This window comes from Coniophora puteana, assembly GCF_000271625.1.
Source record: "Coniophora puteana RWD-64-598 SS2 unplaced genomic scaffold CONPUscaffold_11, whole genome shotgun sequence".
Classification (NCBI taxonomy): Eukaryota; Fungi; Basidiomycota; class Agaricomycetes; order Boletales; family Coniophoraceae; genus Coniophora; species Coniophora puteana.
This window is the reverse complement of record NW_006913063.1, coordinates 213,549-238,839: the sequence shown is the minus strand read 5'-3', so window position 1 is coordinate 238,839 and position 25,291 is coordinate 213,549. Positions and strand designations below refer to the sequence as shown.

The 25,291-nt window shown below is 51.2% G+C and overlaps 10 protein-coding genes across 10 annotated transcripts in view; 5 read left to right on the top strand and 5 right to left on the bottom strand.

The window, feature by feature from the left end:
- The window catches only part of CONPUDRAFT_75407 (uncharacterized protein), a gene marked incomplete at both ends in the record, with an annotated part of 1,534 nt that extends 1,169 nt beyond the window's left edge, over window positions 1-365 (bottom strand). The window contains one exon of the mRNA XM_007773651.1: window positions 39-365. Coding sequence (XP_007771841.1) covers window positions 39-365 — 327 coding nt within the window. The remainder of the gene's footprint in view (window positions 1-38) is intronic.
- Window positions 366-994: 629 nt separating this feature from the next.
- CONPUDRAFT_61549 (FAD-binding monooxygenase) lies at window positions 995-1,694 on the top strand (the record flags this gene model as incomplete). The annotated part of the gene is made up of 2 exons (XM_007773572.1): window positions 995-1,270; window positions 1,329-1,694. Coding segments are annotated over 2 exons (642 nt in total), but the record flags the coding sequence as incomplete, so codon positions are not given.
- A 2,704-nt stretch (window positions 1,695-4,398) lies between these two features.
- CONPUDRAFT_156765 (uncharacterized protein) lies at window positions 4,399-5,021 on the bottom strand (the record flags this gene model as incomplete). The annotated part of the gene is made up of 3 exons (XM_007773778.1): window positions 4,399-4,786; window positions 4,838-4,897; window positions 4,957-5,021. The coding sequence occupies 3 exons, from the start codon at window positions 5,019-5,021 to the stop codon at window positions 4,399-4,401; spliced, it is 513 nt and encodes a 170-aa protein (XP_007771968.1).
- Window positions 5,022-5,205: 184 nt separating this feature from the next.
- On the top strand, window positions 5,206-8,105 carry CONPUDRAFT_75404 (uncharacterized protein; the record flags this gene model as incomplete). The annotated part of the gene is made up of 11 exons (XM_007773650.1): window positions 5,206-5,281; window positions 5,360-5,488; window positions 5,580-5,620; window positions 5,664-5,777; window positions 5,834-6,037; window positions 6,182-6,427; window positions 6,647-6,769; window positions 6,847-7,023; window positions 7,246-7,462; window positions 7,499-7,632; window positions 7,746-8,105. The coding sequence occupies 11 exons, from the start codon at window positions 5,206-5,208 to the stop codon at window positions 8,103-8,105; spliced, it is 1,821 nt and encodes a 606-aa protein (XP_007771840.1).
- A 377-nt stretch (window positions 8,106-8,482) lies between these two features.
- CONPUDRAFT_75403 (uncharacterized protein) lies at window positions 8,483-9,347 on the bottom strand (the record flags this gene model as incomplete). The annotated part of the gene is made up of 4 exons (XM_007773649.1): window positions 8,483-8,725; window positions 8,779-8,886; window positions 8,916-9,065; window positions 9,153-9,347. 4 exons carry the CDS (start codon window positions 9,345-9,347, stop codon window positions 8,483-8,485), a joined length of 696 nt encoding a protein of 231 aa, XP_007771839.1.
- Window positions 9,348-9,975: 628 nt separating this feature from the next.
- Window positions 9,976-11,461, bottom strand: CONPUDRAFT_75402 (uncharacterized protein; the record flags this gene model as incomplete). Its single annotated transcript, XM_007773648.1, has 6 exons — window positions 9,976-10,408; window positions 10,483-10,518; window positions 10,579-10,791; window positions 11,027-11,053; window positions 11,099-11,134; window positions 11,313-11,461. The coding sequence occupies 6 exons, from the start codon at window positions 11,459-11,461 to the stop codon at window positions 9,976-9,978; spliced, it is 894 nt and encodes a 297-aa protein (XP_007771838.1).
- Window positions 11,462-14,432: 2,971 nt separating this feature from the next.
- Window positions 14,433-16,672, top strand: CONPUDRAFT_156761 (uncharacterized protein; the record flags this gene model as incomplete). Its single annotated transcript, XM_007773777.1, has 5 exons — window positions 14,433-14,614; window positions 15,180-15,252; window positions 16,053-16,129; window positions 16,209-16,552; window positions 16,608-16,672. The coding sequence occupies 5 exons, from the start codon at window positions 14,433-14,435 to the stop codon at window positions 16,670-16,672; spliced, it is 741 nt and encodes a 246-aa protein (XP_007771967.1).
- A 47-nt stretch (window positions 16,673-16,719) lies between these two features.
- Window positions 16,720-17,929, top strand: CONPUDRAFT_156760 (uncharacterized protein; the record flags this gene model as incomplete). The annotated part of the gene is made up of 6 exons (XM_007773776.1): window positions 16,720-16,812; window positions 16,873-17,073; window positions 17,496-17,528; window positions 17,580-17,636; window positions 17,675-17,774; window positions 17,829-17,929. The coding sequence occupies 6 exons, from the start codon at window positions 16,720-16,722 to the stop codon at window positions 17,927-17,929; spliced, it is 585 nt and encodes a 194-aa protein (XP_007771966.1).
- A 1,153-nt stretch (window positions 17,930-19,082) lies between these two features.
- CONPUDRAFT_15978 (uncharacterized protein) lies at window positions 19,083-19,442 on the top strand (the record flags this gene model as incomplete). Its single annotated transcript, XM_007773534.1, has 1 exon — window positions 19,083-19,442. A coding segment is annotated over one exon (360 nt), but the record flags the coding sequence as incomplete, so codon positions are not given.
- A 4,420-nt stretch (window positions 19,443-23,862) lies between these two features.
- On the bottom strand, window positions 23,863-24,420 carry CONPUDRAFT_41162 (uncharacterized protein; the record flags this gene model as incomplete). The annotated part of the gene is made up of 1 exon (XM_007773554.1): window positions 23,863-24,420. A coding segment is annotated over one exon (558 nt), but the record flags the coding sequence as incomplete, so codon positions are not given.
- Between the last annotated feature and the right edge of the window lie 871 nt (window positions 24,421-25,291).

Genomic DNA, 25,291 nt, shown 5'->3' with positions numbered 1-25,291 from the left:
CACATACATAAAACCGGCCTGAGGGAGAGATCAAGCACGTGGTGCTGGGTGGGAGAGACGTCGCATAGAAGTCGAAGGGATTTAATCATTAAAGCTAGCGCCGAGGTTGAGTCATTCAAGAGTGTGTGTTCAAGAAGAGGGAGCTGGTTGACGGTTCGGATGGTAATGTCGCGGTACAGGAGCTCTTTTGCCGGTCCCGACCAAGCTTTGCATATCAGCGTAAGGCCTTGTTGGAAGCGCATACCCTGTTTTCCACCCGACATTGGATCGTGGCCAGTCCACAGGGCGGGATCGAAGATTTGAGGCTGCGGAGGGTAACATGCAAGATCAAAGATGGAGATGAGAAGCTCGAACGGTAGAGCCATGTCTAGAGTTGGACTTGGGGTGTTCTGTCTGCACGTCACGATATGATCTATTGCTCAGAAACAAGCTTGACGGGACAACGGTTAATGTGCTTACTGGGGATGCACCGTCGTGATATGAGATGCTATGTCTATGTTTGAGGTTTGGAAAACAATGCGACGGGCAAGCAAGCGCGGTAAGTTCATTTCCCACGGTGATCGGGCCCCGGATGTCTTATCGGCACTTTCCTCGGTGACAGCCACCAACACGTCGTCTTGGACACGTCTCCCTACTGCGCGCTTGCCGAAGCACAGCTCGTCAACATACGATTTGCCTGAACAACGCGCGTCGCACTCTGCAGCTCATCAACCCAGTATAGCACGGCCTTCTGCCGTCCTCGTTCGTCATCATGCGCCGAATTGACCGTCGTTCGTACACTCGGCTTTCGAGTGGATGACTTCGTATAAAGGCGATGTTTAGCTTGTCTTGGCGTCCTCATCTTCCACTCGACAAATCACATAGGTTATCAGACAACTCAGTTGCCGCATCATGTCTTCGGCATCTAATACCCCTGTTCTCATTGTAAGTCATCGTTTCCCTGCTTCCTTCGTAGCAGGGACTCAGGACATTGACGTTCTACGTCTCCTAGGCTGGTGCGGGACCCACAGGCCTCACAGCCGCCCTTGTTCTCCTCCGCAACGGAATCAACGTGCGCATCGTCGAAAAGCTTCCTTCGTTCAATCCCGGCTCGCGCGGTCCCGGCCTCCAGCCACGCACGCTCGAGCTCTTCCACCAGGCCAGGTTGCACGATATCATCGAGGCTGGCCAGCCGTTCACTCCGATTCGATCGTACAAGCCTGGCACGATGGAGCCCGACAAGGTCATAGCTATGGGAAAGACACATGCGCCGACGCCGCACTACCCCTACGTACGTTCAATTTACTCTCTTCGCCTTTTGCATCGCTGACAAACCTGGTGTACATCAGGTGAATGGGCTCGTGCTCGGCCAGCACATGACCGAGCGCCTCCTTCGCGAGCACATTGCGAAATACAATGTGCATGTCGAGCTTGGTACCGAGCTGCGTTCGTTCGAGCAGAACGCGGACTACGTTACTGTCCAGCTCGTAAAGAAGCAGCAGGGTAGCGAGGAAGAGACAGTGGAGACGATGCAAGCGCAGTATCTCATTGGTGCCGAAGGCGCGCGCAGCGCGGTGCGCAAGGGCCTCGGATGCACGTTCCTCGGCGAAACGCGCGACGAAACACGGATGATTACAGGCGATGTCCGTGTTGTGGGCGAGGGACTTGGGAGGGACCATTTCCATCGGTTTGGGGAAGTTCTGAAGAAAAGGTAAGCGCCTGCTTCCATAACCCTATAGTTTATGCCTTAGCGCTGACCATGTGTTTTCACTTCAAGCGTGTTCCTTCGCCCATGCCGCAGCATCGGTACGCACGCACTACGGGCAAACCGCAATTTCTTGCCCCCGAAAACCAGGCCAAAAAGGCCGCGAGGTGAAAGCCTTTTTCTCACGATTTTCTTCGTGAGAAATTATTTCCATTTCTTTGAATTTTCCCCTGTATTTCCCCGAGAGCAAGGATAAGCTTTTTCTTCGCCGTTTCCCGGCGGAAAAAGGAAAATGGGATTACCGTTTTAGGCCAGAGAGAAGGCAATCGAAATGATGACCCATTTATCCGCGTTGTCGCGATGAGAAAATATTGTCTGCCGTGCCGGTGGGTGGTCGGCATAGAGGTTAAACCTTTCTCACGGGTTTTTGCCCGTTAAAAATTTAAGCTCTTCAAAGCCTTTTGTCAACTGAGAAAGGTAACCATTACCCTGATCTTTTCCACCTTAACTCTCAGCAGACAAAAGGTGTGAGGTACAGGACGTCGACGGAGTCCTGGTCGAGCTAGAGCATCCCAGTGACTCAATCGTGCTTGCCAATTCATAAAAGATAGCCGTTGCTGCACCGGGTGAATAAGCCGGGCTGCCCCACTCAACGGGAGAAAACAGACGAACACGCGCAGAAAAGGTACCAAGGCGGTGCAATTTAATGTTGGAATGGTAGAGATGTCGAGTAGGTGCCGAGTACGAAATTGACGGAGATGATGTCACATGCTGAGAAGATGATGGAGATGTCAGCTGGTCCTACTAGCATTAGTAGACATTAGGACTAACTCGGCAGCAGAAATATTGATTAAGCGAGGTAGGTGCTGGGTAGGTGCTAAATCGGCAGCAGACATGCTGATCATGTCAGGTAGTTGCTGGGTAAGTGCGAAGTCAGCAGCGGAGATGACTAGTACTTGCAGTGTAAATGAGATGACGTCGCGAGTGCTGCCCGGCAGATGCCGGCGTAAGTACCCGGTACGAGAAGCAGCTGCCAAGGTAGTCTCGTAACCAGACACTCCTTCTGGGCGGAGCTTTTTCGGCCCTAGAGGCCGCTGGCCCTCTGGGGCCCGAAATAGCTCCGCCCTCAAGAGCGGCTGGTTACGAGACTACTGCCAAGGTACTTTTTACCTTTTAAGATGTCATGTTGTAGCACATCAAAAAGGAAACCAGGCGCCTACTACCTGAATTCAATGTCACGTACCACTACTTCCACAGGGACACTATACATATCTCTGTCCGCCGTACGTGACGTAGATATGTTAGACGGTTATAAGTGTTACTGATCAAGGTCAAATCAAGGTGTCGTTGATTCAGTGAGGCGTACTCAAGTACTCAGGGGTGGCTTGTTTGTTCACAGTAAACAAAGAAGTGGATGTACGCGCGGCACACCTATCCTCGTCGCTCACTACCATCCTCGCCGCTCTCCATCTTCCTCGCCGACCGCCTCCAACTTTGCGATGCCTCTCCTACCACACCCTCCTTTACAAATACGAGTCGGCCTCAATGCATTAGGGGCACAACCACACGAAGGACATCAGGGGGGTGCACCCGCTCATTGGTCCGTTGGCGTATCGCCGAGTTCACGCGGAATCACCGCGAGCAACCAATTTGCGCGGGCGCGCTCCAGGATGGCAAATATAACCTCCTGGTGGAGGACAGCGAGGGCCAGGATGAGAGTTGCCTCATGCACACTGATAATGAGGATGAGAGGTTGTACAGCGACTGGATGTGAGTCGTCGTCCGTTACTTCTCCAAAAGTGAAGCTCATCGTTTCTTAGCTGCGTAACCAGTGTACAATGTAAATTGGCTGGTAAGGCCAAATTTCAGTGTAGCAGACGCTTGCGTATACAACGCGAGTGCGAGTAGCAGCGCTCGTTGCAGCCAAGCAGTCGGTTTACCTCGCTGACATTCATGCTCCTCCCGCTGAGGTGTGCTTGTTTGTATCCTCACCCTCGTCCTACACATCATCCAGTTTATGCCGCCAAACCACGCTATGGGTCCATACGTCAAGACTCGCTTTTTGTAGCAACTCGTCAAATGCATGTTCGTCGCGCATGCTAAGCCCAAGTACGCGCTCTTGCGCCTCGCGCGCGTTGTCGCAGGAAGGAACGAGGTCATGCAGTAGAAGGCGGTGAAGCTTTTTGATCTGCTGCAGTGTGTGGTCGAGGACGGAAACATGTATGCGATGTATACACTGTGGACGGTGTCGCTCGTAAGTGTTGCCATACCTTTCATCCTTTCCTTGTGCCGCAGCCCTCCATCCCCCTTGTCCATGTTCCTTTCGTCTTTGTCAGTACTTACATGCACATATATTTGTAGTTCCCACCCAATGGTTGTGTCCTCTCCGAATCCACGTCCGCCTTCTCCTTCGCCGCGCATGCAACTACGACCGGCAATGACACGTTGTACGTATACCTCAGCTGTCTCTATGCTATCGGTTACATTGGCGCCGCTTTTTCTGGTCGGGTACCGCGACCAAAGGCGACCGGGTCAGGTGTCAGCCTCTCGCATATCAACTGGTTATCATGTCAATATAATATCAAAACAGCGCATTCAGTCTGTACATGCCCATGATAGCTATTGAAAATGAAAACGAAAATCAAGTAGAGTTCAATGAACCGGTGGGATCGTCGCCATTTGCTTGCCAAAGATCAGGTAGGAAAAGTGAGATCTCAGATGCCCGCCACACCGCCCGCAGGAGCATCAGGGTCCACTTCTTCATCAATGGAGGTCAACTCTATCGTGGACTCGGCGTCGTCCGTCGCTTCCAAATCATAGATGCCCACCACATCGCCCGCAGGAGCGCCAGGGTCCGCATCTTCATCGACAGAGACCAACTCTATCACGGACTCGGCGTCGTCCGTCTCATCCAGATCATAGATGCCCACCACATCGCCCGCAGGAGCGCCAGGGTCCACATCTTCATCGACAGAGACCAACTCTATCACGGACTCGGCGTCGTCCGTCGCATCCAGATCATAGATGCCCACCACATCGCCCGCAGGAGCGTTAGGGTCTACATCTTCATCGACAGAGATCAGCTCTATCGCAGGGTCGGAGCTGGAATGCACGGTGAGCGTGAACATGGTGTGTAAGTGTCATGATACATACATGACGGCGGCTTCAGGGGACACGTCATTTTTGGGCTCGGTGCTGTCAGTGGAACCAATCCTATGCAAGGAGAAGTCAAATGATACTGATGTAAGTGCAAATGCCACATAACAACGCACCTGGTACGGTTCTTCTCGCGCCCAGCGGGCGATTTGCTCTGACGGTTGTGATGAAAGCGCGACATGTTAGGGGAAGAAATGGGGTCGATAGAATGAGAGTCCCACCTACAGCCTTATAAGAGGCTCCAAGAGTGTGACTAGAAGACGAAAGGGAAAATTCCGTCTAGGTTAGTCGACAGAGATCGCCTTAAGCAGTAGCTGGCTCATGTAATAGAATTGACACACTGAGACAAAAGTGGACTCCTTGGCATGCTTCTCCTGTCCGCGACTGTTGTCTGGGTGCTCCGGCACTTCATGGAGCTGCCCGCCGGCAGAAAGTTTATTCGTGAGCAGTGATTCCTGGGCATATCCTACGACCATAGTCTGATATTGACCCCTCTTCAAGTCCTACATGGCTACCCAGGCATTTTCTCCATCACGGGCATTTCTCGCGCCAGGATGAGCTCCGCGCGTCTGTACACGACGGTGGAGATGGATGGGAATTTAGAGGACGATATTAGACTTGAGGACGATGTGGATGATGCGTTTGAGGGTGAGTGCTTGTTTCGTCCTTTTGGCTTTGTCATGCGGGGCTTGTTTTGTGGAGGTGGAGTAGTGCTGATGCTCGTTTGTCCGATATATAGTAACTGGGCTTAGGGGGCCGCTGTTTGGTGTGGTTCAGAATGTGCGTAGTGATTTATTTGGTCCTTTGTGCATACGCATGATAGTGGTTAACATTGCTCGCCCGAAAGGCCGTCCTGATTATCTTTATTCTGGACACGACCATTGGAGTCGGGATATGGCTCCCGTTCACGCTGGGAAAGACGACAGCTTTGCTCCCAGTGCGTCCGTTCCCTCCTCATTCACTCCTGCACCACTTACAAGTTATGAACGGCAGCTGGACCCCCCACGGTTGTTTTACATCCTACACCTGCCTATCCGCGCAATCCGCTACGTTATAGATCCGGTCGTGGACGTGATCACCTACGTGACGTCTCGCACCGTTGTGCCGTTGGTCGTTGGCGCCTCGCGCCTTTACTGGACCGCGCTGCAGCGCCTCGTGCAGTTCGCCGTGACAAAGTCGGGTAGGAAGGAGCAAGCGGTACTCTCTGGGAAAGTCTTCGATGAATGGGCGAAGTGGTTTACCGCAGGATTCGCTACGGAAGAAAGGCGCTCATACAGGACACTCCTCCGTTACAGACTACACTCGCTATGAATCGGTGGGGCGCCGTCCGCCCTCGCGCAGTGGGCCGAGCCTCGCTTGGCCTCGCGCGGGCACGAAGTGCGCAGCGGCGTTGTCACTGCGCGTACGGGCTGGGTGCGCATGGCGCTCGGCCACGGGCCGCACGAGCGGGTGTTCGCGATCTTACTTTGCTACGCGGTTGTCGGTTTTGTGCTGGCTTTGTATCTGAATTACTTTACGGTGCGTAATGCGAGGAGTGCGGGCCGGGCGGTGTGGATGGCTGTTAGGCAGCAGCTATTGGTGCTCAAGGTGCGTTTGTTCTTCTGGGTTCTTTTTCGAAGTTTCCCCTCGAGGGCTTGTCGTCTGCCGTTCTGCTGTTTCTCGCCCCAGATTTGCGACCTTCCGTTGTTTTTGGTGCCTACTAGCCGACGCGGGCTCTGTTTGGCTTGATTGCACGGAAGGAGCAGCAGCGGGAGAGATAGATGCTTTTCAAGAGTTGCGTAACATCGTTTACTGATTTTGGCCTAGGTTGCGATGTTCATCATTGAGCTCATCATCTTCCCGCTTGGCTGCGGAATTATGCTTGACGTGTGCACCGTCTGGCTCTTCCCTGAGGCAACGATCGAGTCGCGCGCCGCGTTCTTCCTACACGTGCCGCTCACTGCGATATTCTATCATTGAGTTGCGGGCATGATGTTCATGTGAGTATTTCCTGCTCGGACCTGCAGGATAAGAAGTTCCACCCGATCCGGGCCATTCTCGATCGGCCGACGCTCACCCATATCCGCAAGCTGCTCGTTCCGGCGCTGATGTACTCGCTCGTTGTCGCGTCAGGCGTGGGCAGCGTTGCGACGCTGCTGTTTGTGGTTAGCAAGTCCATCTTTCCCGATTCCATGGAAGACGAGGTGGGTGTTTGGCTTTTTCGTGTTCAGACCTTGAACCTTGTGGTCGTCGTCGTGAACCCTTGAGATTTGCGAACGTGTTCCGTGATTGTGATTGACCCCTTTTTTTGTTCTGTCTGCGGATACAGAGAGCCATTGTCGGACGTTCCCGTCAACCTGCTATCTCTGATGCTAGTGCTGCCCTACACCATGCGCTACGTGAGTCCGCGCAAGATCTTTCACAAGGCGTCCGTGCGCGTTTGGAAACAGCTTGCCTCGAAACTGCGTCCGACATTGTACATGTTCGGGGACCGTCCCAGGAACGAAGAGGTGACCGTGCAATACAAGACGTGGCCCGCGTCATTCCGGCGCTCTGTCGAAGATGGAGTTTCCGTCGAGATATCCGATGAGGAGTACCGTCGCGTGCCGTCTAGCGACAACATCACACTGCCCAAGGACATGCGTGCGACGGCATAAGTTCTCGAGAACGGTCAGCCAGTGGACGAGGAAGCGGCGAAGCTTAGGGCGGCGCAGAACACGGAGGAAATCAAGTCGAAGCGGAACATCGAGGACTTTGTCGTCGTGTACATCCCTCCTCAATTCCGCTGGCGCATTATTTGCTTCATCCTCGCGGTATGAGTCATTGTGTCCGTGCTTGTTGCGGCCGGGATCGCGCTGCCTGTCTAAGTGGGACGGCACTTCTTCTGCCTGTTCAACTGCAAACGCTGGATCTCTGATTCACCGAGGGCTCGATTCATGACCATCCAACATCGGGATCGCCCACGTTGCTTTACCTCGTCCGCTGTGCTGCACCTGCGTTGCCCGTCCTCGCCTTCGCAGTGCGGTTCCCCACTGGATCACTGAGCGTCACAAACGTATCCAGCAAAAGCGCTTGGACCGCTCTCCAGTGGCACAAGGGCCCCCTCGAGCACAATCTTCACCGCAAAGAGGGACCGCATCCGCTCGCCCTTCTCGGGCTCCGGCGGCGCCTGCGCGATCACGTTCATCACCCTGTCTACGTTCATCTGGTTGTACATGTTGTCAAGCAGGCGCCGCGCCACCTCGACGTTGTTCAGCTTCAACGCATGACTGCGGCTGGAAATTAAACGACTCCATCTTCTTCTCGCCCTCCGCGACCGCGGGCTGCTTTGCCTTCTCGGGCCACGCGGACGACTTCTACGGCTATGGGTGGTTAGTCGGCTGCGGGAATATCTCTGACGTATAGACGTAGGTACGTCAAGGCACGTCTCTTAGACATAAAGCAACGGTGTAGTCATGCATTTGGATCTCGGCAAACGGGAGCAGAATCAGATAAAAGCAATGGCTATCGCAGTAATATTACTTCAAGGTCGAATAAAGCAAATAGACAATCGCAGTGATAGAAATAAGGTTCGTCAAAACCTGCCAATACAATTTGAGTCGTGTTGTTATTTCAGGAGTAGCCATTCCTTCCTTTTTGCGGGACAGAGGAATGTGTGCTTTCTTAAGCTTGGGAGGCGCGTTCTATGGATAGTCTGTTTATGTACCCCATTGATATTTGATCTATTCGATTCACCTTGCAGTCTTTAAAACCACTCGGACCGCTGTCTTGGTCATTCTGCATAGCGCTGGTTGAATCCTTGAAGTATTCAACTTGATAGTCTTCGGTGGATCCCTCAGCATCAGGAGTAGCCGCTGCTTCGGTTTTGCGGGACGGAGGAAGCTGTGTGCTCTTGGAAAGTGTACCCTACGCATGGATTAGTTGAAAATCCTGATATCTCGATTCGTTTGAATGTTCACCTTGGCACAGCCTTTCCAAACCTCCTCGTCGCTATCCTCGTCGCTCTGTATAGCGTTGATCGCATCCGTGAAGTCCTCAGAGTCTTCGTCGAATGCCTCAGCATATGCCTATCCTAGAATGAGCTCAATAGATATACGAAGACCAAGGGACTAGCCTCTTTATTAGAAACATTTCCGACAGGAGTTTTCGCTCTCGCTTTAAACACCCGAGTTTGGCTCCGGGTTGATGGTCTATTGTCTTCGTAGGCAAACATAACCTCAGCGTCATGATCAAAGCGAGGTGTGGCCTAGAATATACGATGTAAGCACCGAGATTGTTTTCGGGAAAGCGAACGTAACTTTACCTTGCGATAGAGAAGCTTTTGTGATATTACCTGCGTACCCTTACGGTCCTCAATTCCGACTTTTGATTCATTAAAAGTGACTTTCTTGGTTTTCTTGGCTTGGCCCTTGTCGCTATTGCTTGGCATCTTAGCGATGGGGAGACCAACTCCTAAGCTATTGGAGTGGGCAAAGGAACACGGAGTTGTAGGGAGAAACCGCAGGTCGAATTTTTCGAAGGTGCTCATGATCAAGCGTCGGACTCATTATATGGAAGGAGGGCATATCTTCATATGGAAGGTACACGTCACGCATGCCTCCCAGTGGGCCGCTCGAACGTTTAGATTTGCATGGGTGATGTTCGTAAGGAGAGAGAGGGACAGAGAGGATTTGATTTGTATCTGGTGCGAGTGATCTACATACGCTGGTTGCGACCCTGTGTAAGTATGTGTTCAGAAGGGAATATGATGCACCGAGACTAGCGGCTGCCCTTAGCTTAGCTTCCCTTGAGCGCTTGAGCCGCCCCAACCCCACGGGCTAAGCGCTCAAGCGCTCAAAAGGCACGCACTCTCAATAGGACCCCTGAAATTTTGCAGTTAAAAACAGCCACCCCAAATGGCCTCTGGATGTGCTTCGCCATTAGAAGCCATGATTGATCAGTAATCATTCTCGCATCCCCGGTTTCACATTTTATGTCTCCACATACGCATTCGCCTGGACCCATGGGCCTTAAGATTTACTTGACATACCGATCTACACCTATCCGACTACCCGTATAAGTACAATTGAACCAGCTGCCACGTGCACGACTATAACTGCACGAAAATTTACATGTTTCCAGTATATAGATATACGTATTAAGAAAGCACATTATCTTCAAGCTGGGGGAACTATAGGCGAAGATTTATTCTGATATTCCTTCCTCCAGGTCGGCCCTTGAACAAGGGATAGGTAGCCTTTCTTCGTGATGACGACATGCCGGTCAGAATTCTTCGGCGAATACCCAGGCCCGACGGACAGCCACCCCATAGCCCCTTCCTGCGGTGTCCAGATCCAAACCTGGTATTTAGTACCGAAACAATGAACGAAAAAATCGCCTTCTTTGATGTCTTCAAGCACTGGGGGTTTATCGAGGTGCTGGTTCCATTCAGACTCAAACCAACTGTAGCCCCCCGGACTGGCCCTGAATTTGTGTCGTTTCCGTTCTGAAACCTTGAACTGGAGGGTATCAGCTTGGCTCCCGCTGCGATTGACCTGACAGTTTGGGAGACTGACCTTGGTTTCCGCATCGTTTTTGGTGTGAGAGTGGCTAAGGAGCCCGGTTCCAAGGCAACGTCTCATGAGCCAAGTATTAATATGCATGAAGAGGCTACGACGCCCTACCTCGGTGTCGCATCGTCTTCTTGGACAGGATCACCTCTAAAAAGCATAGTAGGTATGGGGTAAGCATGTAGAAGAGAGTAGCGTTAAGGCACGAACACCAACACGCCAGGTGCTGTGTAGTTCGTCATAGAGTTGTACGACTTCTTGAATTCCCAGCTGAACGTGACTCGTGCAAGCAGTTCGGCTTCCATTTCATCCGTCCAACCTTGAGGTGGGGGGAGCGATAGACAGCTCGTCTCATTGGTGTTGTCGTTGAAAGGGGTCCTTAGTTCAAAGGTCCAGTCCTTTCCGTCCATGCGGCCTGGATTACTTGACAAGTCAGCGATTGTTCGGACGCTAGAACATCAACTTAGACCTGCAGAATGAGTTTAACGAGCACTGCAACGGTCGAGATGTCGAACAGACGTAGTCGGAGTAGCACAGCGGCTAAGCTAAGATTAGGGTCTGGATGGTGTCTGACAAAGGCTTAGCTTCAATAATGAGGCCTGACGGAGATTGGAATACATGCCATTCAAGGCATGTGGGTTACGTCCCACGGACTTACCGGAGACCGAAAGGTAGCTGCGCGAACCTATCGGAGACTGAAAAGCATGCCAGCCAAGTCGCGCGGACCTACCGGCTCCGATCGAGTCCCGTTGCCGTTCTTAAAGATCTAGAATAGCGTTGTCTTAAGTCATCTCAGTCGCTTCTTGAGCTTGAATGCCCGCCAAACCTTTTCTATACCTTCGTGACGGCTTTGCCATTGTTGCTCAGGACGTTTGCTCACCCCCAAATTAGCGGTGATTCCGCAGGCATCACATTCACGTGCGTGCGTGACGCGCGTACTTTACCCACTGCAGCTCAGCGTTCTCAAGCGCTCAACGTTCAACATCAATCCGGCGTCCAGGTTCACTTCACGCTCGCCATGATCTATGACGTCGCAGCTGCAGCAGAGCATGTGATAGGTGGCAAAGAACAAGTGGAGCAGCAGGCTCAGCATCCGGGGATTTGGAAGGTAGAGGATGATGTCTGTTATGATGTCCACGGATGCGATGAAGGAAGACAGCCTCTGTTTCGCGGATATCAACCCCATACCGCCCTATGTGAGGGTGCCATCAGGCAAGTTTGTCTCGTCTTATTCATAGCGTTGGTATATTATCTAACACCAATCATCTAATCTTCCAGGGCTTTTCTTCGCCTTGGGGATGAACATCACGTACGCCGGCGCACGCATACTTGCCAGCCCGTATGTCATTGAAAGCCGGTCTCGTTCTACTTGCCTATGTTGCTAGTATGTGTCTTTCGACGACACCACGAATGAACGGCACTCAAATGTTTGATATCCAGGTTACATACCTGGCAGCATCCTCGGGAGCCCCTGGTCCGACCTCCGACTTCAAACGGCATACGGCAAACGGTGGTACGGGGTACTTTTCTTCTCGTCATGTCTTCGCATGGGTTTTCTCATTCAATCTGTACACCACAAAAGATTACACCTTGTCAACAGCGTCCTTACGCTCCTGTCGCACCCTCTCCGCCTCGATGACCTACTCTCGCTATTGTAGCCCGTGTAGAGTACGAGCGGGACGACTCCCTGTACGAGGAGCATCAGCTCCACCCAGAGAGGACTTAAAATGTGAAAATAGCCTGCGGTGTCGATTTATGTTCCTTCGACCTGTAAATACATAGCTAATCGTCTCGTCGACCGGCACTGCGTAAATATAATTGCTATACCCAATTGTCTGTGCTAAAACGGTCTTCAACGTAACGCGCCTGATACGGACTCGGAGGCCGTCTTCGTTGGCGATCATTGCTTCGGTGGGCGATCACAGCACACCACTATGTTGCAAGTGGCTACAGATCGAGGACGCTGTCAGCGTCGCATTCGAGCGCTTGCTGATGCACTCGGGCCTTAAACCTCCGTGCGTTTTCACGATCACATACGGTAGCATGTACAGTGGAGGGATAGCGCCGCGAAATGACACTACATGCGATCCCTTGCTATTCGCTGATCACTCGGAGGATTCGCATCCTCTAGTCCTATTTTATGGTATGAAGACGACTTGGAACTCGTTGTATTCTTACTCGGAGCGGGAGTACATACGCTGTATACTCCGACAGCTTTCGACCCATCACTACAGTGCCATCGCGGAGGTTATTGTCTCAGCGAGGAAGATGTATGCATTGTTTACTGAGTACCGAGTTCCGTTGTATTTCGTATACAGTTGTACATCATGTGGACCGTCCTCGTATACTCTATCCCAACTCTATCCTTGTGACATTCTTAGTACGATCTACCATTCTCGCAATCGCAGCGCTCCTTAGCGACGGTCTTGGAATCGTTGGCATGAACCTTGAACTGACGATCCACTTAACTACTGACGTTGGCGCTTAGATCGCAAGAACAGGAAGACTTTGTGGGGCGGCACCTCCGGCCAATAACTGTCACAGAGGGAAGCGGGGGACAAAGCTGCATTCGCAGAAGGCAAACGTGCGAAGATTCTGGATGTATCACGTGACTAACGGCTTGTGCGATCCCGCGCGACACCCTTGCTCAGCCCACCCTCGAGCTCTGTCGCGACGAATATTGATAGCTTCACGCGTACATGGAGGTAAGCCCCCGCTCGCTATGTGGTACATGTGCTGGAGCTAACCTCCACAATTAACCTACAAAGGAATCCTCTGCCCCTCTGGCAGTATCAGGCCGCATCGATTCAAGACATTCAGCACGTCCATATCATTTGAGCTCCCCTGCGGACCAGCTTGTTTTCCAGGACTTGTGCACTTACAGTATTCCCCACGAGCATGACTTGAGTTCAGAGGCTTCTGGAGAGATACTACAAGGTGCGTAGCTACATCACCTTTCGTGTTGGAGCTTGCGTCTAACCTGCGTTCCACTTTCAGAGGCCGTCGTGTCGTGGCAGCGTCTTCGGACGCGATCACTGACCCACAGACGTTCGGCCGTTTTCGAAGCATTCTCAATTCAGTGGATGAATGACCCGGGATGTACGTGAATAAACTCTTAGACGCCGACACCTCTGGTCCCGCAGCCGAACTGAACTCTATCATTCGCGACGTAGAACACGAGGAACAAGAGGTGTTCACAGCTCACACATCCCCTCTGAAGATGTACGCATCCTTGATCAACTCGTTCGTCATTGCTGCAGATAAAGTCAAGGCATCGGAGGACGAGCCAGCGCTCCTCCACCAACGCAAAAACGCCGGAGGAAGACGGCCGCAAGTCGTGCAGCGGCAACGAAGAAAGGCTTTCCTGAGACATGGAGCTGAGCGGACCATGTAGAGGATGTTTTCAATGCTATAAGATACGCATGGATCAAGCTCAAAACCCATTGGATATGGTGACTCCGGGGAGAGAAGTCCCCATAACGTACGTTGCCCTTTCTGATCGCTTTTATTTTAGAGAGTTAATATTTAAACGACTGATTAGATGCCTAGCACGTCCAGCATGGAAGAGCCTCGATGGCTAAGATATTCGTGGTCCGCGCATATACTCCAAGCTCCTCACTCGACTCGCCGAGCTCGCGCCCCGCGCGGCCCTCAAGCAAAGTTCGCTGCTGCTCAGCCATCTCGACTCGATGTCTTACCCAATGCACATGGCGCTCTTCGAGGGAGGTAGTTGGCTTGCTCATCCGTGAGGTCGCAGTGGCTGCGGTGCGGGAAGAGCACGAAGGCGTAGGCGATCATCCGTGACAAAGACCAGCAGAGCCAGCAGTCTGAGCAGCTCTTTGGGCTCCTGCTCTCGTGTTCGCTCGTTTTGTCATCTTACGTCTAGGACAAGGTCACCCAGGCAATTTTGAAGCTGTGCGACTTCCGCCAGGTCAAATTTTCGACACAGCGACTCAAAGGGCGACTCAAGGTGACGCGGGCCACGACGTGACAAGGCCGCAGTCGTGCGGAAGAATGTGCTTGCGCTGCTTACAAGGATTATCGTGCCGCATCCGTATGCTGTTATGGGAGACGGAGAGTCGAACGCGTCGGAGCGGGACGTGCTCTGGAAGAATGCGAAGGCGGAGTTGCAGAAGGTCGAAGAAAAGTTGGGTAAGGCTATCGCACGTGGAGAGGAAGAGGAGGCAACAGGCCAAGCGGAGGCAGAAGGCGAAGCAACGGATGGAGAGGGAAATGAGCTAAAGAGGTGAGCATGGCATCATGCTGCCTATAAGTCGCCTCGTCTCATCTCAAAGCGTAGACCGACGGCGATGTTAAAGTAGATAAAGCCGTTCGGGGCGGCATACCGAGGTAGACGTTTGGGACGAGGAAGATACGGACCCCGATGACCCAGACGCAACGCCCAGGAAGAAACTCCCAAGAAGTTCAAAGGGCCCAAGAAGAAGCCTCAAAGTCCGAGTTCAATAGGGATGCGGTGGTATCGGAGAACCTCGCAGTCGCGGGGCTGGAGGCGAGTGATTATGTTTTTTCATGGAATGGCACGAAGAGTATTGCACTGATGCGCTCAACGTTAGATGTGGGCTTGAGGGCTCTATGACGGATATCGACATTTACTTGGGAGTTTTAGGCAAACTAGAGGTGTTGGAGGCGCGGATTTTTTTCCGTGCTGTGCATGCGTAATAAACGGAGGGCCGCCAATGTGCATCAGTATTGCGCTGCTCTGACTTCCGTTTCATTGAACTTCCTATCTAACTAGGTAACAGGCGTGTACTTCATCTGATCCGGGCCATGCTCATCAGTATTTCTGTTAGGTTGACATACGAGGCAACTCTTGCCGAGCTGACCCGTCTGGAGGAGATGTTGAAGACACTCATGGAGGAAATTGTATGAGGCTTTCGAAACTATGGCAGGTCTACAGTGCGTGACTGACTCTTTGAACGTGCGAAAGCGTCACCCTGATTATCGTTCCAGGCTCAGCGAAGCAGGTTCTTCGATCTCAAGGGCGAGGGCTATTGGTTTACTCGCAAAAATGCTCGAAGCCGCAAAATCAAACGTCATTAGCGACAGATTGCAGACACTCTTGCGAGTTGGCTAGGACCCGTGAAGCAGGGTACGTATCTGCGAACTACGTAAACTACGAGTGCTCACAAAACCTCCAACACCCTAGATAGGCTTCATGCTCGCCTGGTATGCCTGTGTCGCACTCCAATGGCTCACTGGTAGCGCAAATAATATCAAAGGTAGGCACTTCTTTGGCAACCTTGTTTCGGGCGGGAAATGACAGCTAATCCATCCACTATTTTACTCTAGGTTCACTCCACGACAAAAGTATTCGCCTCGAGATGGACCACCCGACCTCAAGAAAGTCCGGAAACTGATCGAGTACCCTGCCACTCGAAAGACTAGTTTAGCATGGCTGAGCAGGCGATTAGCTGGATGCTGCTCCTCTGTCGCAGAAACCCGCCAAAGACGCGCCGGATCCAGCTCTGTCACCCGTTTCGGCGAGGTAACGTTGCCTCATCGCCTGCGCAGCGCAGCGAGTGCTAATACTCCCACGTAACAGCCACCATAGCAGACAGACGGCTCAGCAATGTCATCACTATAGTCTCTCCAGCCCCTTGAAGAGGTAAAACACGCGTCTTGTCCGTCCATCGTACCCCTCGCTTAACTCTTTTTTTGGTCAGAAATTCGGGCGCATAGAGGAAGAGCTCGAGCAGCGCGCACGTCTAGAGGAGGAACGCGAGGCACTTGAAGAAGCACAGTTCGTCCGGGTGCATGACCAGGGCGCAGATGATGATCACGAACTCTTCTTGGCGGGCGTTGATTAAGCGTCCTCCAAGACCAAAGCGGAGTAGCTTGGAGGAGGAAACGGACGAAAGAGATGCCGCGCTCCGCGAAGATAAGGGTCCTCAGGAGGAGGAGAAGGGCCAGGGCTACGACGAGGATGAAGACGAGGATAGGACGGATGAAGTTGAGCCGCCCGCATCCGCGGCGCCTGCGCAGTCCGAAGGGTCAGCGTGGCAGTGGCCTGGATCGAACCCATGTGGTCGTTCTCAACCTCCGATCGACGACATGGGCCACGTGTTCCAGCTCAGCCAGCTGCTCTTTTTCGTTGGTCGTGTATTCGTCAAGCACATCGCTTCCCTCCTGGAGTGGAAACGGCGGAAGGACGAACGGGAATTTGGTACGTGTCTCATATATCACACACGTAACTCCAATATTTACCATCTGAAATTTAGTTGAGAAACTCGCAGTTTCCAAAGGCTCGACGGATAAAGTCTCCAAGGGGTGTGAGAAGCTTTAACAAGCCGCTGGTAACGGGGAGAAGAGATTGGCGAACACATCGCTGACATGCGAGAGACTGAGCTGCTTCACGGCCCACAGCCGCTGCTGGCGGTGTACAGCCTACTTGTGCATGTGCGCAGAAGCCTGCACAAGTTCATGGTAAGTACCCCTCGCCCTTCCATATTCCTGGAGCGGTTTCAAACTCCTGCACTACCACAGAAAGGGACCCTCAATTCGGCGGCCACTATCTCCTTCAAGAACTTTCTCTACATCAGTTCTGCGTCACGCACCAGCACCTCTTTAAGACCTTCGAAACCTCGCGAGACCCCAACCTGCGTATCAACATCTTATATTAATGGCATGATCAAAGCGAAGAGCCAGCTCAGCGAGATGGTCAAGTCTCTCGAGGATGAGACTGGCGTATTTCGGACCTCGCGAAGCTGTTTTTCAAGGAACTATCGACGAAAAGGAATGCCATCTACAACAACATGCCCGATGGTATATTCAGTTTTAGCTATAATTTCTTCCTATCGTTAACGTGCTTTACATAGTCATCAGTTATCTATCATCCGGAGAGCACGACTCGGACGAAAGAATTTTCCGGGCAACGTCACGCTATATTCTTAGTTTCAGCAAGAAAGTATGGACGTTTCCTAAGTTCGACGCCGGAACGCTCACCTAACACCCAGCCAGGGAAAAAACCTGCCAACGCTTTCCGTCATCTGAAGATCCTTCGCAACAGCGCGACATCATCTTTCGCTTATATGTGACTTGAGTCGTAGCGCTCGGTCGGAAGTTTATCGAAGATCTGATTTCACCGAGATAAAATATATGAAGAACAGGCCTTCGAGCGCTTCCAGGAGATCATCCAGAAGGTAATGGATGGTTTTCCTGATCTCCATCATACTAGTCTAATTTTGGTGTAGGCTCGATCGAATAAAGCCGCCAGCCAATTGGATAAAGCACTCAACCAGTTTGAAGCCGTGAGTGAATGCACATGCTTGACTAACGATTTCATTAGATTTTGGAGTATCACAAACGGCAAGGTGAGGAGGACAACTCCCTGAAACGAAGAATGAAAGACAAGAAGGCTGTAGCAAAAAAGAAGGCATCGCGGGAGTGTGAGTAAACTTATGGTCGCCGTGTCCGCCCCACCCAATGCACCAATCACACAGCAAGCCGCAAGAAGATGGAGCGACCAGATCAACGAGAGCTCGTGCAGGACCTGAACAGGAACCGGACGCTGAGCCCGAAGTCGCCGACAAGGATGATTTAAGAGTAATTTCGATTGTTACTATTTGGACTCTTCCGACGTTGTATCGTCGTGGACTGCCTGTGGTGGGTAATATTAATGCTACAAATATCTCTTATTTATTGATAATCCTGCCTTACCTTAGGCACCTCGCTTTGGTCTTTCTGAAATATTTCCGAACCAACGCGTTACTCTCCAGCTTTTGTCTCCTTACCAGAAGCAACTACTCTGAACGTGCGCAGTCTCTTTTCTTGACCTCTGGCTTCAAGAACCTTACTTGTTAGTATAGCACACGACTGATGCTACATTGAGTCACAGCACGGTCATCTCCTACAAGTCTCCATTTTCTTCGTCGGTAAAGCTACGGGTAGATGTTCTACGCGCATACCTACAATCGTTCGCTGGGTAGTGTCAAATTATTCCGGGACGGCATAGGAACTTATACATTCCCTTCCGCGGTATTTGAACTCTGGCGTATCGGTTACATCGATCTGAAAAGCCTTTGCCTCGTATGAATATTCGAGACGAGAGAATTTGCCGAGTAAGACGAGATTGTATCACAACTTATGTAGAAAATATGACACCATTGCTCTGGATTCCTGAGCGCCCATCTTATTCCCTTCAGCTGAAACCTCTCAAGCAGCTGTTGTGGAAGCTAGTGAGCAGGCTCTGATCCGAGTACGACACATCTGCTACCTCTTACGCGTACAGATAAATAACATTCGCTCAACGCCGCGGATTCCCTGGACAGAGCCTCTAAACGATGAGCCCTGTGGCAATCATTTGCAAAGGTATGATCACGCTAGCGTGCATGGTCGATATGGTTCTACTATCGCTTCTTCAAAAGAGGCAACAGGTGCACACGTTCATGGCTGCGAAGTGCTGACCGGGATTTATCACTTCTCCACGCACCGCTCAGATGGGACGGTCTGAAGAACATTCCCGAGGTGCTATTTCATTAGACGGGCTCTATGATTCTCGTGGCAAACGGGGTATTTCCATCGACGTAGGTTTGATACTTTACTTGAACATGAACATGATTACCAACTCAATGCGGTTATAGGCAGAAGATGTGCTCGTACTTCGCAAAGCGTCACACCCGATCTTAGTAAAACATTCTGAGGTCTTTTCAGCATTGCTCTCTTTGCTACCAGGGGGCCACACAACTCATACTCGGGACGAGTCGCACCCTGTTGTCCTCGAAGGAGTATTTCGCTACGCATTTGAACTGCTACTGAAAGTTGTCCATTCCGGTGGGCCCGTGTCAATTTGGCCTCTGCAGGAATGGGTTCTGGTCCTAGATCTCTCGTACCATTGGGACTTTCCTGCCGCTTATGAACTCGCAGTACGGAAATTAACACACGCTGCGATGGACCCAGTCGATAAAGTGGTGCTTGCCTACAAATACGACATAAAACCTTGGCTCAAACCCGCACTAAACGAGCTTGCCAATCGGTCTAAATCTATGGCGTTGAATGACGTGGGGAAGGTGGGCCTGGACATAGTGTTAAAGATGACAGCTGTACGAGAAAGTCTCATTGTTTCTGAGGAGGGGGTGGCGCAGGTTGGCAGTAGGAGAGCAGGGGGGATAGATTTCGGTCCTAGAATTGAAGAGGTTTTTGCTGGATATTTTTGTCCTTAGATACGATTGCTCCCAACGTGTTTTCCATGCCTCCATTCGCTGAAATGTCTAAGATAGCATTGTTAAGACCTTTTACACATTTAGTGGCATGTGATCGGGTCAGTCTTACCGAACACTTTGTTTACTACCTATACGTTTACTGGGTGTACATAGATAGCACGAGACCTTGTTCGAAGCGATTGTTTCTGAAAACACATAAATTGGTGGCTATATAGCATGCATAATGTATATGTCAGATCTAGAGAACCTGTAAGGGTCGACGCTAGAAACAGTCGGCGAGGCAACTATCATACTAAACTGGCTTTCTGCAGTAGTGGTCGCATGCTTCTGCCTCACAGCCCCCATGATCACCACGAACTTCGTTGCCCTGGGTTTGCATGTTCTGTAATGGGAGTAAGTACTAAGCGGTCGCTTCTTGCTAAGAATGGGGGTGACGTACCAATGGTTGAGACTATGGTGATTTCGCACCACCCAGAGTTTGTCTAGGCTCGAACTGCCTGTGAGCCAAAAATACATTGATATGGCCACGTCATAGGGGCACAGAACCTCCCAAAGTTCGCAAGCGTGGATTATTGAGGAGTGATAGGAAGAGCTTGTGCGAGAGCTCTCTGTGATGCAAGCTGTGATGACAACTTTCCGCTCGTCCATGAATCCACTGGCAACGTTGAATAGGAACAAGCACGAAACCACGTTGTGGAGCACAATATAGAGCTTACAAGATAATGTACCCGATAAGTTGATTCTTTGTTTAATAGATAGAAGGATGGATTGTTACGCAAAGCCCATGTGTGATGGGTGTCCAAGACATCTGACTTTGAGTCGTGTACACTGCACGAGTATAATGTGAGCGACCATGTCATCTAACTTAAGGAAGAGAACCAGCGCATACTTTCTCACCTTCACGGTCTTACAGCAGCAGCTGTTAGTTGCATCGGATACTGGCTGCGAGGGGAAGTTGTAGTAAAACGCGCTTGGCGGCAGCGCAGTGTGCCATCGGCCATTATTAAGGTCACGTGATTAATGTGTCTGTCGCTCGGCCACTTATCCACGTTAAAGCATTCGATTAGATTCGATTTCGAACCCTTTGTATGTCGGCCACCATGAATATGTCCGTCAACCATGCAGAGAGGAATGTGCGCTAGCGGTACGTGGTCCGTTTCGTGCCAGCGCTCTACCCACTTCTACCAGCTCCTGAGTCAAGTACTAAATAGATCGTCTAGGCTTCAGCTTCAACGCTTGCGCTCTGCTAGTACTACGCCCAATTCTCTCCGGTCAGAGCGCTTCTCTGGATTCATTGCTGCTCTGAAACATGCTTACCTCATCTCATCTCCGCCCCTCGCCTGGCTTATGCGTTCTGTATGTAGGCTCTATACCGGATTTCATCCTGCCAGGGTCCTATCGTAGGAGGAAAGTAGTGCAGGTACGTCTTTTCTGTCCATGAACTCAAGAGTTAGCAACTGGTTGCAGTATGCTAGCGGTTGCGGTGTACGTCGCCGCCTCTATCCACAGGTAACAAGAGTCTCAGATATCAAACTCGAACGTCTATTCTTGCATATTCCTACCGAATGTGAACAGGTCTTCTTGAAGATGGTGGGCCAAAGGTGTGCAACCTCAGACGATGTGAGTTATGTTAGTATATGTAATGTGACTTCAGTGAATTAGCGAGATGGAACTGAGAAGCAAGCAGGCGTTCCGGGCGTAGCTCTTGGATGCGGTATGTATTAAGCTGTTCTGCTCCCTGATCCGTAGGCTCATGGAAAATTAAGAACTTCTCTATGCCACTCCTGGTATAACTGGATAGAATCCCCAAAATACTCACAGAAGGCAAGTCGCCAGCAACGCGGCACTATAAGCGTTGTGGTCTGAATCGGTCTACTGTAAATGTGGAATCATCGCCTTGCTTTCTATTTTGTAACCACTGTTCTTTAGCTTACGGGTCTCAGCATCGCTTTTTCACGGGTTTGACGAAGTAACCCCCCACGAGTGATTTAGCCACCGTCACTTCACACCTCTACCCTTGGGTACTGGGAAATCGGATCCACAACGGCCGATGTTGGCAACCCTTCATGCGACGGATAGCGTCCCCAAGATTGCTTCGTCGTCATGAGCCAATCAAGACTAGTTGGCGTTGCTAGATCGCTGCTTCTCTCGTAATAGGCGGATGAAGGAAGTATCTTGTGGGATTGAGAAAGTCTTGCAATGGGGGCCGCGTAACCCGGACGAGACACATTAAAGGCGTCACTGACAATGTTGTGGGTTAGGGGTTCCTCCTGGAAGCGTCTTAGGCAACCATCCCGAATGCCTCGTCTTCCGGAGGCGTGGTCTATGGCTCGAGCCCAGGATTGGTCATGGGGCGTAGATAAAAGCAGGGATTGATTGTTGCGTTTGCTAAGTCGACGTATCGCATATCCAAGTTGTTACTACAGTACGTAGCCCTAAAATGCCAATCGATCGTCATCCCTTGGTCATTCAACTGTAAGCAATGGGTCTCGGGGAATAAGAAGGGTACGCAGTCCCATACGATGCTACAGCGTTTGACGTTCTAGGACTGTGAAATGGAGATCAGCGGTCGCCCCAATGCAATTGTACGTGTGTGAGTATGGTCTTACCCTATCCAATGACCTGACGACAATGCACTCCGTGTTCAAGGTTGTTGGCGTGTAAACGAATGATACGAAATGTGACACGATGTTATCAAGTCGAACAACGTCGTCTATGAGCTCCAGACTGTTATAGCATAGCCATGCACCAAGATTTTTGAAGCGTAGGTACGGATCGTGTCGAGAATCAGAACATGAGAGCGGCCTGAACTTTCTGATGACGAAGAAGGTCTCTCTCACCACCGTCGAGTTTTCGGTGCGTGAATGATGAAAAATTGATTTGATCTGGCATGCGGACGGCGGCGCATCCTGCAAGCCATCTGATCTACGAAAGAGGACCAAAGAGTTGCCCTTGTGACGCGGTTGGTTGGAGGTGGAGTACGTTACTCCATCACATGAGACGGAGTTCACTAGCTCTGCGTTCGGGTCCAGAAACGCAAGGCCTCTTTCCTCCGAATCCCAAGCAGAGAATGACGATGTTGATGTCTGATTGATGAGGCGCAGAAGCTCAAGGTATACTGTTGGCGGAAGGGAATCCCTGTGTGAAGCTCCCTTCTCTGAGGCGAAAGATTCACTAATTCCTTTCGGCTCGGCATCTTCACCTAAGATAGACCTGTCCAGAGGGCGAGTGGAGATCGAGGAGAAAGCAAGGTATAAATGGTGTCTGAACCTTTGAAAATGGGGCGAATCGGGAAAGGACATGTCTGCGATCAAGGCCCGCAAGTTAGAAGCCATACTAAAGTATTTGGAAAAAGTCATCTCCATCTCGCCTGCGGGTGAGAGTTAGCTAGCTTGAACGTTTGCTTCAAAACCAAGACCCACCTGGCTTATGATTAGTGTTTGTTTCCCGCATGATCCCGTTGTACCTCTCGAAAGGAAAGGCCCACCATGCGTGGACTGGCCCAAACAGATGAAGACATTCATCGAGATGCAAGGATAGGTGATGATTGGGAACCAGCTTGTGATCCGAAAAGAGATCCTTCAACCCGGAAAGGTAGTTCTTCATACAAGTCGCGTAGATTCGTATTCTTTCGAGTGATGTCGTCCTGCGTGTAGCCATGTCGACGGCAATGACCAAATTGATGAAGTTGTCCAGGAGAAGTCTTTCTCTGCTGGTAGCGCCGGGAGCACCCCATTGACGGACAAGGGTGATAACGAGAGAGATATTACAGACATTACGCCACTGGTCTGCTTTGAGTTTTCCGTGACTGGGGCTACCGAAATTACTCGGAGGCCGGGATAACCATGTGGGGTACGTCGTGGATTTCATATCTTCCTGAACGACTTCAAGGAGTTGTTTGCTTAATACTCTGACCTTTGAGACGTCGGGAGCGGTCTCCAAGTCGTCACCGGTCAGCACAAAGTCGCTTGTTGCTTCATCCATGACCATGGGCAGCAGAATTTCTCTTCCAGGATTCTGTTTATACTGAGGAATGCGAAATTAGTCAACGAAGAGATTATATGACGACGATGCTTACCCATTCCAGCAGAGCGGATATGTATACCTCTTTTTTATCTGAAACTCCTGGGACGGGGACTTGGTTCAACTGCGCAACAGCGGTCAAATAACCTTTACGTCTTTTTTTCAGGGACTTGTTCATGGAGGCCGTGGTGATGCCATCCTTGACAGCGAGAAGCTGTTTGGTCTGTTCGGAGGGACTATGGGGCAAATACCTGGTCTGCTTAGAGCTGCTTGGCTCGGATTTGATATTCAACCCCCAAACAACGCGGCAGTGGTGCTGAAACTCGCCCAGGAAGAGGTTATGCATGGCATCTAGGACAGTGAACTTGAGTGGATCCCAGTACGTGAGTCTCAGTAGCTCTGACCACCGGGTTCCTCTACGCATGGCCATCTTCTGACGCTCGCCTTCGTTTTTTGCATTTTTCCATCTCTTCGCATCATGAAGGTGCTGATCGGATGAACGTTCCGGCCAAGACGCTTTAACTAAATTGGAAATATCCTTCCGAGAGAGCCGGCAGAAAGAACAGAAGAGATCAGCACTGTGGCCTGCGAAGCCAGCCGTTTTCCTTGCTGCTGGAAGATCGCAGACCAGAGGACCCAATGCCACGCGGACGATGCGTCCACCGCTAAACTTGTATGTCCGGTTTAGCCTGATACCGTTCACCCACAAGCATAGAAGGTCGTCGACCAGAGGTTGGAGAAGATGGTTCACCTGGTCTAGCGAGGGTTCTCGAGGACCTGGTATGACGCCCACAAGATAGACGTTCTCCAACTTATAGCGGAGATGAGGAGGGAGATTAAGACAGACCATGTAAACTGCTCCTGTAGAGTGGGATTTTCCAGCCTGTTTGTTGCCGTAGGGGTTAAACCAGTCCACGAATAGACTGAAAACCAGATGAGACGAGTTTGACTCGATTGAAGTGAGAAAGGGTCTGCCGTCCGACTCCTTAATCTCTTGTAAACCCTTTGCGTCCCAGATATCCCTCCATACTCCATCACCGCTGGTAGGTGCTGTTAAGAGAGCGTCTTCTATCCCCGGCCGAGAGAACAGACGCGCTAGCCAAGAGGAAAAGGGTTGGTAGCCGTACGTTTTAAGGGGTTTGCAATCATCGGTTCGTAGATTACCCGACCTTTTTGCCGTAGGATGTAGGAGAGGAGCCCCGCAGATCTCTGCCTCAGGCGTTGAATTAAACGTACATGTTTCAGGGTAATGTGACTTCGGATTTGGTAGGTAGAGAGCGAAGCATCGGGGGCAGCATGCATAGTGGGTAAGGTCAGGCTTGAGGTCGAATTGATCCAGAGCCGTGCGTAATTCCTTCGGAAAGCGATCGATGTAACTCTCCTCTTCCTTAGTTAGCGATAAGCTTGCTCTGCCAGACCAGAAGACAGCTGCGATGAGAAGTCTGATCGCAGCTAATATGACATTGATATCGGAACGTGACACGCCTCCAAGCACATGTAAAAGAACCACCAAGAAGGCGCCTATGAACAGGGCTGAAGACTTGGCATAGCTCTTTGCTTTGTCCTGGAAGTGTCGCTCTACTGAAAGTCAGCTGTACATTCGCTCTCCATAACATAGGCTCTCACCTGTAGATACCAACTCGGGACCCATTTCTAGGCGTTCCTCTAACGTGGTACGCTGTTCGAAAGCCTCTGCGAGTTGAGCCCGTACATTGTGAGAG